This window comes from Erpetoichthys calabaricus, chromosome 12, assembly GCF_900747795.2.
Source record: "Erpetoichthys calabaricus chromosome 12, fErpCal1.3, whole genome shotgun sequence".
In the NCBI taxonomy this organism is placed as follows: Eukaryota; Metazoa; Chordata; class Cladistia; order Polypteriformes; family Polypteridae; genus Erpetoichthys; species Erpetoichthys calabaricus.
In genome coordinates, this window is record NC_041405.2 from 30,252,911 (window position 1) to 30,268,417 (window position 15,507).

At 38.4% G+C, this 15,507-nt stretch overlaps 1 protein-coding gene across 4 annotated transcripts in view; it reads left to right on the top strand.

The window, feature by feature from the left end:
• The first annotated feature begins 3,194 nt into the window (after positions 1–3,194).
• Positions 3,195–15,507, top strand: part of LOC114662029 (zinc finger protein 397-like) — a 37,084-nt gene continuing 24,771 nt past the window's right edge. For all 4 annotated transcript variants that reach the window (XM_028815313.2, XM_028815314.2, XM_028815315.2 and 1 more), the window contains exons 1-2: positions 3,195–3,910; positions 14,968–15,468. In XM_028815313.2, coding sequence (XP_028671146.1) covers positions 3,460–3,910; positions 14,968–15,468 — 952 coding nt within the window. In that variant the 5' untranslated portion in view covers positions 3,195–3,459. The remainder of the gene's footprint in view (positions 3,911–14,967; positions 15,469–15,507) is intronic.

Here is a 15,507-nt window from a genome sequence, read left to right on the forward strand (position 1 = left end):
TTGGGACCTTCAAAGCAGCAGAAATTTTTCTGTAACCGTCCCCAGATTTGTGCCTCGAGACAATCCCGTCTCGGAGATCTACAGACAATTCCTTTGACTTCATGCTTGGTTTGTGCTCTGACAAAAACTGTCAACTGTGGGACCTAATATAGACAGGTGTGTGCCTTTCCAAATCATGTCCAATCAACTGAATTTACCACAGGTGGACTCCAATGAAGCTGCAGAAACATCTCAAGGATGATCAGGGGAAACGGGATGCACCTGAGCTCAATTTTGAGCTTCATGGCAAAGGCTGTGAATACTTATGTACATGTCCTTTCTCAATTTTTAAATTTTTAATAAATTTGCAAAAATCTCAAGTAAACTTTTTTCACGTTGTCATTATGGGGTGTTGTGTGTAGAATTCTGAGGAAAAAAATGAATTTAATCCATTTTGGAATAAGGCTGTAACATAAAATGTGGAAAAAGTGATGCGCTGTGAATACTTTCCGGATGCACTGTATATACATATATACATACATATATATATATATATATATATATATATATATATATATATATATATATATACACAGTACCTGCCAAATAATGCAAAGAGTACACAACATGTGTTTTGCCCTAATTGGGGCTCACCAGGTGTGCACACCTATGTGCTTCCCCTTACAGCGATCAAACCTTGGACGTCAACGTTACGCCAACGAAGGCTGGTTCGTTTATTTTACAGGATGAATATTTTCATTGTGGTCAACTAATGTGGAACTAAAATAAATATACCATAATGTCAAGTTGTGAATCAGCATGCACAGTTCAGATCGGGCCATGACGTAAAGTGGATTTTTTTTTTTATTAAGCGGATGCGTTGTGTGTCACCATAGACATAGAATTACTAGACACCGCATGACCAGCAGCATCGTATGTCAGCGTCGCCTCCATATTGCGAGTGGCACTGCTGGTGAGTGAAGTAGTGGATAAAGATGCCTCACGCATGTGCCGCTTGGGCTTGTACAAACCGCTGTACGCTCCAAACCAGATCCCAGGGGATTACATTTCATAGGTAAGGCTGAACAATTGTTTTGGTTATATTTGGCTATTACAAAATCCCATTTTATAATCTTAACTTTAGCTACGCCAGGCTAAGATAGCAAAGCTATGCATTCATGTGCTGTGTTACCATGGTAATTGCATTGTCTTTATAATATCCTCAGACTGACAGCTGTGATTGATCGATATTGTGGGGACAGACAGACAAGCATGTAAATCTATCACTTTATACAATTTATGAAGCCAAACTTATACTAGCAGTGCAGTTTTTTTTCTTTCTCAAGAAATTCAACTGAAAAAGAGTAAAGATCTGTAAAAGTGGTGCATGTGTGTTTTAGGGGGCTGGAATAACAACCCTTCAGCTAGTCAGCTCCAGGCCATTTTCCGTTGTCTCATGATTCGGTGTGGTGCCTCTCCAAGTACATCTGGAAATGTGGCAGCAAAGGATGAGACTGTCTCCCTGTTTGCTGTTGAGATGTTCTCTACACCAGCAGCAGCAGAAGAAGAAGAGCTTCCATCCCCTTTTGCAAATATCCCTGCAATTGTGTGTGACCATAGCTATTTACCAACCCGCTTTGTTGGACTCGTGGAAAATGCCCTTGTTTACATCTCAGGGTTTGTCGTTTGACAGATTTTGAGAAAGCTGTCCTGTGACGTGTGCCATGCTAGTTTGGTAACAGATGTACCGGCATCATATAATCTTATAATATTATATATTATTATTATTATATATATCATCATATAATAATAAGAGCGAAGGGCGCTCAGCAGGCTCCTATCAATTATGGAGAATCCACTGCATCCACTAAATAATGTCATCTCCAGACAGAAGAGCAGCTTCAGCGACAGACTGCTGTCACTGTCCTGCTCCACAGACAGATTGAGGAGATCGTTCCTCCCCCAAACTATGCGACTCTTTAATTCCACCAGGGGGGGTAAACGTTAATATTTAACATTATACATAGTTATTGTCTGTTTTTTTTTTTTTTCACCTGTATTATTATCATTCTTTAATTTAATATTATTTATTGTATCAGTATGCTGCTGCTGAAGAATGTGAATTTCCCATTGGGATTAATAAAGTATCTATCTATCTATCTATCTATCTATCTATCTATCTATCTATCTATCTATCTATCTATCTATCTATCTAATCAAAGCTACCACTTGCTCACATTAAAAAAAAGGAGGTTTGGTGATTCCTTCTGAGGGTACAGTCAAGTTGGTCAAAGTAGCTGAGCGTGTTATCTGACAGTCGACATCAGGGCAAGCTGTCAGTGGATCTTTGATCAATCAGTTTGTTCAGGCTGAGATTGGTTCAGATGATGCGTTTTTTTCTCAAGGAGCACATTGAGGAAACACAGTTTGAAATCGACAACCATCATTTCATGCTCATGTCTTTAGTTGTGTCTGACTTCCACAAACTAAGGCTGCACCATATCGCCAGACTGAATTCTCTCAAATTACAGAGTGGCATCATAAAGAAACAGTTCTGTTTCAAGGATTTTAGATCCTATCCTGTATATATTTAAGTAACCACATTGTGTGTGTGTGTGTGTGTGTGTGTGTGTGTGTGTGTGTGTGTGTGTGAGAGAGAGAGAGAGAGAGAGAGAGGAATGAGTGAAATATTTACAGAAATTATTAAGCCAATTTGTATACAATGAAATTGTTTATTTTTTTCATTGAGTGTATCATTTCACTGTTAAAACAAAGACCAGACTGGCAGTTGCAGTCTTACTATTTTGACTTTCAGACATTGTTTTCATCTCAATAATTGCCATCATTAGTGTATAAATGGATATAAATAATTGCATTCAAACGATTCACCAAAATCTGTTCTAAACAGATACTAGTTTAAACGTTATTGTTTTTTCATCAGAAAACCCAGTTTCCACATCTACCTGTATTAGTTTAAATGGCACTTTTGCCACTCGCAATATGGCAGACACGCTGACGTATCGTGTCGACTGGTCAACACAGTGAATGCGGCGTCTACCTATAGATGTCTATGTGTGTCACTACCTGGTCCCCGTTGTTGGCGCACGCGTATTGAAAGGCTACGTCATCGCACACTTTACGGTGCTGCCCAATCTGTTTAACGCATGCGTGAACACTTTACGGCACGTTAGGCTTTCAATACGCGTGCGCACGTGGATCGGTTAGGCATGCAGACTGGGTAGTGACATGCCCGTCTTTCTTTTAAAGTAAAGCACTATTTTTTTTTAAATAAATACTGCGAATATCTACCAGTCAGAAATAAAGTGAACGAAATAAACGTCTGTAAGAATATGTAGTGTTAAAACCTATTAAATAAGAAAAGGGCTTTGAAGATAGCTTCACTATGAAAGCATGAAACCAAACGGACCCCCCGAATAAAATTCCTATTGTATTGGTCGTGGTGGAAAAAGAAGAGAGAAGATGGCTTGTGGGCTATCTTCTACCTTTGAACGAGACGTTAGTACAAGTTCGAGACTGCTGCAGGGGACGTTGTCCGACTTCACCGACTCTGGCACGTTCAATGCAGACAAACATGCCAGCGTTGTTTCGGAAATGGGAGCACCAACAGCCGTTAACAAGGAGGCGGTTCAGGCGGCGGTGGAGATTATTATGACAAAATTTACAGGCATTGCCATCATAATTGAGGAAGCAGTGAAGGCAGCAGTGGAAATTCTAACGGCAAGATTTAGAGGATGCTTTGATCGAAAATTCGCCGATTTTCAACTCGAATTGTCAGTGAAGGACAAAGAAATAGAAAGCCTGAAGCTACAACTCGAAGTATTCAAGCGTGAACTGAGCGCACTCCAGGGGCATAATGAACCTGAAGGAAAGTCGATGGAGGAGGCGGCAACTGCTGAAGCCGCAGAAAACGGTGCGTTCATTACATGATAAGATAGTTAACATGGTTTCAAGGTATTATCTAATCACTAATAATGATCAGTTTATGTGATGCGCGTGATAAAAAGCGACGTGCTGTCACAAAACAAATGATTACAGCAGTGCTGGAGAGTTGCCTTACAATTTTAACTGGATCCTGTGTAACAGAGGGTCATTAATAATAATAATAATCATTAACAACAGCAACAAAATACAATATAAACAACACATATCAACAGGTCAGCTTTAAACAAAAACATTGCAAGGGGTACAGAATAAAATCAGATACAGTTCATGAAAAAAGTTTAAATGATTTAAATAAGGATAAAGTCTGCATTGCTTTTGTATTTGTACATTCTAAAATACACCGGAGATGTACTCAAAAAATTCATTTTATAATGTTCAAACACAGGTTTCATTTCAGACTTTAATTATATATATATATATATATATATATATATATATATGTATTACACACACAGAGATACATATAGATAATATACATAGATATATATATATAGATATCTCTCTATTATAATAAAATCCTGCGACAAGACATTTTGGAAGAAGTCCCGCGAATTGAGACTTTGACCATGAGATTTTTTCAAGTCACGCCCTCCACTCAACCGTACAGTAATCCCTCCTCCATCGCGGGGGTTGCGTTCCAGAGCCACCCGCGAAATAAGAAAATCCGCGAAGTAGAAATCATATGTTTATATGGTTATTTTTATATTGTCATGCTTGGGTCACAGATTTGCGCAGAAACACAGGAGGTTTTAGAGAGACAGGAACGTTATTCAAACACTGCAAACAAACATTTGTCTCTTTTTCAAAAGTTTAAACTGTGCTCCATGACAAGACAGAGATGACAGTTCTGTCTCACAATTAAAAGAATGCAAACATATCTTCCTTTTCAAAGGAGTGCGCGTCAGGAGAGAGAGAGAGAACAAAGCAAGCAGTCAAAAAAAAAAAAATCAATAGGGCTGTTTGGCTTTTAAGTATGCGAAGCACCGCCGGTACAAAGCTGTTGAAGGCAGCAGCTCACACCCCCTCCGTCAGGAGCAGGGAGAGAGAGAGAGAGACAGAGAAAAACAAAGTCAAAAATCAATACGTGCCCTTTGAGCTTTTAAGTATGCGAAGCACCGTGCAGCATGTCCTTCAGGAAGCAGCTGCACACAGAAGGTAGCAACGTCCCTATCGTCTAGGTGTGCGAACAGCCCCCCTGCTCACACCCCCCTACGTCAGCGCAAGAGAGAGAGAGAGAAAGTAAGTTGGGTAGCTTCTCAGCCATCTGCCAATAGCGTCCCTTGTATGAAATCAACTGGGCAAACCAACTGAGGAAGCATGTACCAGAAATTAAAAGACCCATTGTCCGCAGAAACCCGCGAAGCAGCGAAAAATCCGCGATATATATTTAAATATGCTTACATATAAAATCCGCGATGGAGTGAAGCCGTGAAAGGCGAAGCGCGATATAGCGAGGGATCACTGTATTCAACTATGCACACGGTAATCTCACTTCTCATTCCTGTGAATGCTTTTGACAGACACAGTTCCTACACTCTCAGCTCTTATAAATGTTTATGTTTTCCTCACTTTAAGATTTGGACATAATAAGTCGTCTTTTGTTGGGAATTTAATGAAGAATTTCATCATGAAAATTTATCAACAGAAAAAATAAGTACATGGGCAATCCTAGCACAGAGAAATGATAAAATCAAACAAATTAACGAGAAAATTGTCGATCGGTTACACAGCAAATGGGTTAAATGCGTATCAATAGACTATGCTGAAAAAGATGGTGCTGTGGAAGATGAAAACATCAACTTACAATATCCTGAAGAATATCTACAACAGTTAACACCGTCTGGCCTTTCACTGGCGGAATTACTGTTGAAAGAAGGATGTATCGTAATGTTATTGCATAATTAATGTCTGAGTGATGGGCTATGCAATAGGACAAGCTTAGTTTTATTCAAAATTGGTCGAATAATTCTGACATATAAAATTTTAACAGGCGACAAGAAAAGTAATGTAGTACATCTTCCGCGGATAACATTAGACACCAAAGGAGATCTTGATATGCAATTCGTATTAAAACATTTACAGTTTCCCATTAGAATAGCTTTTGCTATGACAATTAACAAACCACAGGGAGAAACATTCGAAAAAGTCAGTTTATTAATCGGAGAGAAAGAAACGATATTCACTCACAAGCAGTTATACATTGCGTTGTCATGATGTAAGTCCAAACACGGAATCAAAATTCAATTCGATATTGATGAAAAGTTAATTTCAAATATTATTTTTCCTGAAGTTTTATAGTAAAAGTGTAAGTTTGAAAAGTATTTGCGTGTTAATTTCAAAGCTAAACAGAACAAAAACGTATACCACAACGAATACCTCTAACTCAAAATCAAACAATTTTCTTTCAGTTTATTACATTTTACTATTTTTTACTATGGTTAATTACTCACTGTAAAGTAAAATAGTTCTATTATGCATATGTAACAATTCCCATGAAAATAACAATCAGTTTAAATTGTACGTCTGCTTCCCCATATACGAGTGGCAGAGCCGCGAAGTGGCTACTGTGTAGCGCCCACCCGGGGGTTGGCGAGTGGAGCGATATATAGGTATATAGATATACATATCTCTCTCTCTATACATATACAGTGGTGTGAAAAACTATTTGCCCCCTTCCTGATTTCTTATTCTTTTGCATGTTTGTCACACAAAATGTTTCTGATCATCAAACACATTTAACCATTAGTCAAATATAACACAAGTAAACACAAAATGCAGTTTTTAAATGATGGTGTTTATTATTTAGGGAGAAAAAAAATCCAAACCTACATGGCCCTGTGTGAAAAAGTAATTGCCCCCTTGTTAAAAAATAACCTAACTGTGGTGTATCACACCTGAGTTCAATTTCCGTAGCCACCCCCAGGCCTGATTACTGCCACACCTGTTTCAATCAAGAAATCACTTAAATAGGAGCTGCCTGACACAGAGAAGTAGACCAAAAGCACCTCAAAAGCTAGACATCATGCCAAGATCCAAAGAAATTCAGGAACAAATGAGAACAGAAGTAATTGATATCTATCAGTCTGGTAAAGGTTATAAAGCCATTTCTAAAGCTTTGGGACTCCAGCGAACCACAGTGAGAGCCATTATCCACAAATGGCAAAAACATGGAACAGTGGTGAACCTTCCCAGGAGTGGCCGGCCGACCAAAATTACCCCAAGAGCGCAGAGACGACTCATCCGAGAGGTCACAAAAGACCCCAGGACAACGTCTAAAGAACTGCAGGCCTCACTTGCCTCAATTAAGGTCAGTGTTCACGACTCCACCATAAGAAAGAGACTGGGCAAAAACGGCCTGCATGGCAGATTTCCAAGACACAAACCACTGTTAAGCAAAAAGAACATTAGGGCTCGTCTCAATTTTGCTAAGAAACATCTCAATGATTGCCAAGACTTTTGGGAAAATACCTTGTGGACTGATGAGTCAAAAGTTGAACTTTTTGGAAGGCAAATGTCCTGTTACATCTGGCGTAAAAGGAACACAGCATTTCAGAAAAAGAACATCATACCAACAGTAAAATATGGTGGTGGTAGTGTGATGGTCTGGGGTTGTTTTGCTGCTTCAGGACCTGGAAGGCTTGCTGTGATAGATGGAACCATGAATTCTACTGTCTACCAAAAAATCCTGAAGGAGAATGTCCGGCCATCTGTTCGTCAACTCAAGCTGAAGCGATCTTGGGTGCTGCAACAGGACAATGACCCAAAACACACCAGCAAATCCACCTCTGAATGCTGAAGAAAAACAAAATGAAGACTTTGGAGTGGCCTAGTCAAAGTCCTGACCTGAATCCAATTGAGATGCTATGGCATGACCTTAAAAAGGCGGTTCATGCTAGAAAACCCTCAAATAAAGCTGAATTACAACAATTTTGCAAAGATGAGTGGGCCAAAATTCCTCCAGAGCGCTGTAAAAGACTCATTGCAAGTTATCGCAAACGCTTGATTGCAGTTATTGCTGCTAAGGGTGGCCCAACCAGTTATTAGGTTCAGGGGGCAATTACTTTTTCACACAGGGCCATGTAGGTTTGGATTTTTTTTTCTCACTAAATAATAAAAACCACCATTTACAAACTGCATTTTGTGTTTACTTGTGTTATATTTGACTAATGGTTAAATGTGTTTGATGATCAGAAACATTTTGTGTGACAAACATGCAAAAGAATAAGAAATCAGGAAGGGGGCAAATAGTTTTTGACACCACTGTATATATATATATATATATATATATATATATATATACACATATATAATATATAAACATGTACCAATATAATACATTTACTTTGGTTTTTTTTTCTCTTTTTAGTGGGGCCGAAGTTTAACATATCTGTTTCTTCAAAACCAATGTCCAGATTAATGTCTTTTTAATGTGAACTTTTATTTCTGTCCAGAAGATCTTTACAATGGGACATGACCAAAACAAATTTTGAATAGTTTCAGCAATACTGACTGTCCCAAACATTACACTTATTGTCTGTATCGAAGAAAAGCTAGACTTTTTACAGGATAGGTTTGACAAATTATCTTGAATATGTCCTTAATTTCATTAGTTATACAGTACGTATTGGGTATCATCCTCATTTATTTCCAATCTATTTTTCAAATAAAGAATTCCAATGTACTGTAACAACATGGATGTGGTTATCTTGCGATAACAACCTTAAATTAATTACATCCATAACTCAAAATATTCTTTTTCTGTAATTTAATGCAAGCTGTAAATTCTTCAAATATTTCTATTGGATTCTCATCACAACTTCTTAAAAAGAAGCAACGTTTGTCTGGGTATTACATTCATACAATATTTGCTAAGATTAACATAACTGTTAGATGTTCTATTAAACACCTTATAAGTATATAAATAATCGCCATTATCGGTTAGCATTTAACTAGAATTTTACCATATTTAACCTGATTTTCAAAAAACAAAGTTTTATTTCTAACTTTAATTTATCTATTGTTCAAAATTGTAAATCAATGGGTAGAAACGTTGTGTTTATACATAAGTGACTATGTAAGGAGAACCCGTTTCTGAAAGCTATCAAGTTCTAGCAAAACTAGCAAGCATCTTGGACTCTCGCTGTTGGCGTCCTGCTGTGGAATACTTTCTTCACTGGAAAGGTTTTGATCCTGAGGATCATTCTTGGGTAAGTTTCATGAACATTCATGCTTTTCAGTGGTCAAGGTTTTGATGCCTGCATCCCTTCCAAACCTGATTAGTGATTTCAGAGGACACACACCATAGGAGAAGGACTATATTATGATTTTGTTTTGTATTTAAGTTTTCTAGCCTTCTTTTAGAAATTTTCTGTTTTGTAAATTGTTTCTCTATTAGGATTTGGAGAAAAAATGTATATAACGTTGATAAAAATATTTTGTGCTATTTTGTTTGGTTATGGGTGCCTGTTTATATTCTCTGCCATTCTGGAATATACCCTTTCTATAGTGATCTTCACAACAAATAGGATTACAAACAAATGTGACCCTGAGTTGACTGATGTATCTGTGGCACTAAAGAGGCTCACAGTAAAGTAACAAACATTCCAGACATACTGTAAGTAAATTAATTGCCATTAATCTCCCTTTTAATAAGATAATTTACTTAAATTATGACTTACAAACTAATCCTGCAAAACAGTCATGGGGAAATGAGCACAGTTGGTCACCTTTTTGTAAGGAGGTAGCTGTCTCACTGAAATTGGGGAGTTTTGGATTAAATTTCAGATAATGTAAGACAGATATAATTAAGTAGGACTTGAGAAGTAATGGCTGTAGTGAGTAGAGGATGCCGAGCACCCTTTTATGATATTCACTATCTGGAGGAATTTAATATAGCTAACAATTGTGAAACGTCACAATACCAGACAGTTTCTTTTTGCCTCGGCAATGTGAGAATTCACAAGATTATTAAGACCCTGAAAATACCACACCATGGAAAGGATTTTATGCTGTCACAGTTTTTGAGAAGTCAGAAGACCTTGTGGACACCTCTTTGACCTCTGCCTAGTAATGTATACCAAGGCTTAGTTTGCTTTGTTTTTTTTTCCTGAACAAGCTAGGGACAGAGCTTTGAATTGGGGGAAAAAACTGAATCTCAGAAACAATTGAATTTATTACATGCAATGGTTGGTGCTGAAAAAAGAGCCAGGTTATCACAACTTACATAAAACGGCTTGGGAAATTTGTAGCCAAGTACCACTAGGGAATCTGTATGGGGTTACTGCAACCTCTGTTTCTCCAAACTAGGGGTTGGCAAAGTCGTTCCTGGAGGGCTGCAGTGGCTGCAGGTTTTTGTTCCTTCCCAGTTGCTTAATAAGAAGCACTTATTGCTCAAGTAACACTTCTGCTTCATTTTAATCATCTCGCTCATTAAGATTTTCAACCCTTATTGCTTATTTTAGTCTTAAACAGCTGTATTTTGGTTTTTAATTGCTTCTTATTAGCAACAAGATGCAAATGATAAAAGAAACCAGCATTTCTCAATTTAGCTTGTTTCCATTTACACCTGTTTGGTTTAATTAAATACTTGGAAGGAAAGTCAGTCAGTCAGTCATTTTCCAACCCACTATATCCTAATACAGGGTCATGGGGGTCTGCTGGAGCCAATCCCAGCCAACAGGGCGCCAACCCATCGCAGAACATACCCAAACACCAAGCACACACTAGGGACAATTTAGGATTAGCAATGCATCTAACCTGCATGTCTTTGGACTGTGGGAGGAAACCCATGCAGACACGGGGAGAACATGCAAACTCCACACAGGGAGGACCTGGAAAGTTTACAATACAATACAGTTTATTTTTGTATAGTCCAAAATCACACAGGAAGTGCCGCAATGGGCTTTAACAGGCCCTGCCTTTTAACAGCCCCCCAGCCTTGACTGTCTAAGAAGACAGGGAAAAACTCCCAAAAAAACCTTGTAGGAAAAAATGGAAGAAACCTTGGGAAAGGCAGTTCAAAGAGAGACCCCTTTCCAGGTAGGTTGGACGTGCAGTGGGTGTCAAAAGAAGGGGGTCAATACAATACAATACACAGAACAGAACAAATCCTCAATACAGTATAAAATAAAAAAAAAATTTTTTTAGAAGTAAAAAAAAAATTAAAATTTTAGAAGTACGGAGCAGAATTTAACAGTAGATGATATCATATAATAAGATTTGCATATTTTTAGAGTCTTGGAGACCTCATCCATCAAGCTGCCTCCCCCATTTGGCCATTCCATGGCTGAAACAGTGCTGGGCCAGCCAATCCGATGAAAGGACCCCTCTTTCCCATGATTCCTGTGATCCTCCATCAGGGATGACTTTACCTTAGGCAGGCAAAACAACTTGGCTGTTGGGCCGTGGCACCAAGTGCCACATTTGAGTACCGAGAGGAGAAACAGAATAGGTGAGGGTTAGTATCCAATTATAACTATGTTACTTTATGTTTTAATGCTAATGACTAACAACAGAGATGCGGTATGTATAGTTAATCAGCAGCTCAAGTCAGGATATGCTAAACTGAAGTAGTGAGTCTTCAGCCGGGATTTAAAAGCTGAGACCAAAGGGGCATCCCTTATAGTAGCAGGCAGACCATTCCACAGTTCCACAGGAAGCAAACCCAGGTCTCCTTACTGCGAGTGGAAGGAAAGTGAAGGGAAAAAAGTAAAGGACTGAGAATTACTCATCAGTTTTAGACTTCAAATCATTTGAGTGATACCTTTAGAAAGGAAAAAAAAAATCTAGGATATGAGAATGACCTGACATGGCAGAATTAAAGCACTTACAAGCCATGAAATTAAATTATTGGCAAGGATTGTTTTCTAATTAGGCAACTGTACTGGAACAAAAACCTGCAGCCACTGCGGCCCTCCAGGACTGACTTTGCCCTCCCCTGCCCCATACCATCCTTGGGGAAAGATTACTACCCACTTTCATCTTCCATTTGGGTATCATCTGGAGAGTAAGCCAACTGAAAGGATAAACCAGGTTGTCTAGAAATTCCTCAGATATACCATTAGCACTTTTCAGCCTAATTGAACAGACGTATTGCCTTTGACGGAATTTTCTCAGATGCTTTTACACAATTCTGCTATTAATATGTTGCCCTTTAAATGTTTATATGGGTACAAGCCACTTCTGCTTAAACTGAATTCTGCCGTTTCATTTTTGTTTTACAGACGACTTTGCTAAGCTATGTGATAATTAAAAGCATGTCAGAGGCCGCCTAGATTTGGTCTGTTTACATATTTTGCATTCACTCTGTAGATTAGTATGTTTCTTGGGAGAACTTCAATGTTTGCTTTGGTCTTTGGCTTTATTTCCAGTTTTCTTCATTTTTAGATTTGTCATTTGATTTCTTCATCTCTCTCCTGATGTTTTGGCCTTTTGTTTGTCTCTTGACTTAGATTTTGCTTGTTTAAGCTCTGTTTTTGTCAGCTCCTGGTCCAATTCTCTGCCATTCTAGGGCCCCTTCTTTCTCTTTTATCCCTAGCGGTACCACTTATCCACTCTTGTCAGGCTGAAACAGCAAAGAAACTTGTTGCAGCAAGTGTACTAAAATTAAAAAGTGTAATAGTGCAGTGGAGTGGCAGATGGGTCTGGCAAGGCTATAGGTGTAGAAAATGACTCCTTTTCACTCTTAATAACACAGAATTATTGGGTAAACTGTTACAGAACGCAGGAAGAACTTAAACTTTGAGAAGTAAACCTAGTATTCCACATTATATTGGTGGAAACATATTTTAATATCACCAATATATTTACAAGACATTTTTTTCTATGTAGTTAATATATTGTATGCCAGGTATTCAGTAGCACAAATCACATCAGTAAACGTATTGTATATAGTAGTGATATAAACTATGTTCTGAGATTTTTCAGGTAAGGATGGAAGTTGTTTTAAGGTAAGGTGGTTTTATTCTCTAATCGTGGCAAGTTACATGTTGTTTAGCACATGTAAGTAAGAATTTCACAGGATTCTGTACATATGACAATACTGACCCCGTAAATCCGTAATAGTCCAATATGGAGGCCTGATTTAAGGTTTTCTCTTTTTTTTCATTATTAACAAGAAAACTAAAGGAAGGTTTACTTATTCTTGGATTACATCAAATGTGAGCATTGGAAATTCTCACATTGAGCACATGAAGGAAACGTACGGGTTACTAGGTGTAAGCTCTGCTACGTTTTATAGTCATCCTTTATTTGTTTTTTTTTTTTACACTCAATTTTACTATTGTAAATATTTATTTATGCTTGTATATTAGACAAATGAAACCGGAGCTACATTGGCACTACACCCCACATTTCCACAAAGTTCTTGAGGAGCTGTCTACACAGTAAGGGGGGATCGAGTAACTTTTGGTTTGTGGACAAGACCCTCAGGGATTGTTTTTGTCACAGATACAGTGACAAAGGGTGGACTGTAACAACTGTATAAGTTTAATATGTCACTGTGCAAATATACTTTATAAATCTGCCTTTTTCTACTGACATGTACAGAGCCAGATTTAGCACAGGGGTTCACCATTAAGAACTGCTAGGCAAAGCATAAGATAAGATAGATAAAGACAGCTGGGGAAACATGCACTATTTTTTGTCTGTCAGAGTCAGCATGAAATTGTATCCTCTTTGCCTTGTGTGGAATTGTATTATTAACCTAAGTGGGAGCCTGTACATGAAGAAAGAGCATAAAGCCTTGGAACATTGTCCGGCACACCTTTGAAACGAACAGACGGGTGGGCGATAACGTCATCCGATCCTGAAAATCCTTCCAACACAGCGACGAAAATGGAAGACTCTACACATTGGGCCCCCATTCCTGAGGGTCTTGCCATTGGCTTCTTTTGTCTGTTATGCAGCGTAAGCCGTCATTAAAGAAAGCTAAGTTATTTCTCCTATGTGATGTCTTACCGCCGTATCAGTAAGGGAGGGGTATCGCCTTTTAATATCATATCCATATAGATTCAGGTTATGTAACACGCCGCAATTACAAATGAACTCATTCCAACAAGGGAGCTAACGCCCCCTGCTGGATACACACTGTCTCTTTTAAAATCTGTGACTCTTTTATGCTGTACATGACATCCATTTGTCTTAAAACAGGTCGAAGTGTTCAGATCTTGTTTTCATAGTGTCATTAGCCAAAATGTCTTCTGCTTTGTCTCTGTATTTTACACAAAAAGGCAAATATTCAACAAAACAGAGTCTTTTTTCGTTTCTATTAAATTACTTTGCTGCTTTCGTTTGAAATGTTTTCTTATTATTGAAAACAGTACAACAAGACCAATTTAAAAAAAAAAATTAAAGTGTTTAAAAATGGCACTCAGTATAACAGCGTTTTGGCTTCAGTGTTGTTTGTTGGCGTGCTTACACAGATGTAAAGCTATCCGTAACAGTGATGATACTATGGTATGGTTAAAGGTGTTCCATTGATACTGTTGCGGTCTTCTCTTTTGTGATATCTGTCTCTTCTATTGATCTATCTAGAACTTGTAGACAGGGACCGTTCTGCCCGGGGAAATGCTGTAAACTGGGACGCCTCTTTGTCAGATTCCGGCATTTCCTGTTAGAGGTCCTGCCATTATCATTTGGAATACATTTTCTCTGATGGACTTGGCTGGATTTACCCCAACCCGTAACAGTCTCGCAAGTTCAAAAATTGTGCCCTCAAATGGGGCCACCTTTGTAAAAATGGAGAATGGGCGTGTGCTGTTTCAGTCTGACATGAAGCTTCAATTAAGACAAAGCAACAATATCACTCAATGTGCTTATGACTCACTCAGTCAGACATTTGTCACCCACAGTCTGTAAGATCCAAACTCTGTTAACTCGTTCATTTTTTTGAATATTTTTTTCATTAGTTACCTTTTGTAATATAAAAAATATTGTTTGTACAATGTCATAAGCTGAGCATAGAGATTAAAAGATTTTCTAATTACTTCACTGATAAATTCTTTTTGTAACTTTTTTTTTATCCAGAAAATGAATTATTTTCTATGAAGGAGGAAATACAGAATGGTGGTGATTTGGAAAAGGAATCTGTTGCTTCTCTCCAAGAAGACAAAGGAAGAGTGTCTGAACAAAGCTGCAGATATGAAGAAGATGAGGATTCTGTAATAAACCTCCCAGTCCATGGAGATGGTGGGTTATGGCACCAATTTGTTCAAATTAAGGAAGAGACGAGTACCCCGGACACAGCCCTGATTAAAGAGGAAGTTTGTGAAGAAGGTACTGTCAATCCTGAAATCCAAGGCAGTGAAGTGGAGTCTTGCTGCATGTCAGGCAATGAGTCTCCTAGGCTGCAAACTGCATCGGCTTATGGAAGTCCTGACGCAGATGTGCCAATCAGGCAGATGTCGATTCATAGAAGATGCTGCTCCCCTCTGCTGCTAAATGACAGAGAGCAGCAAGAGATTAAGACACCCATGAGAGATTCTAACAGGAAGGGTCGATTATCAGCTGCCCAGCGGTCCCACAAAAGTAAGTAGAATTGCAAATGTGAGCTGTGCCATGAAGTGA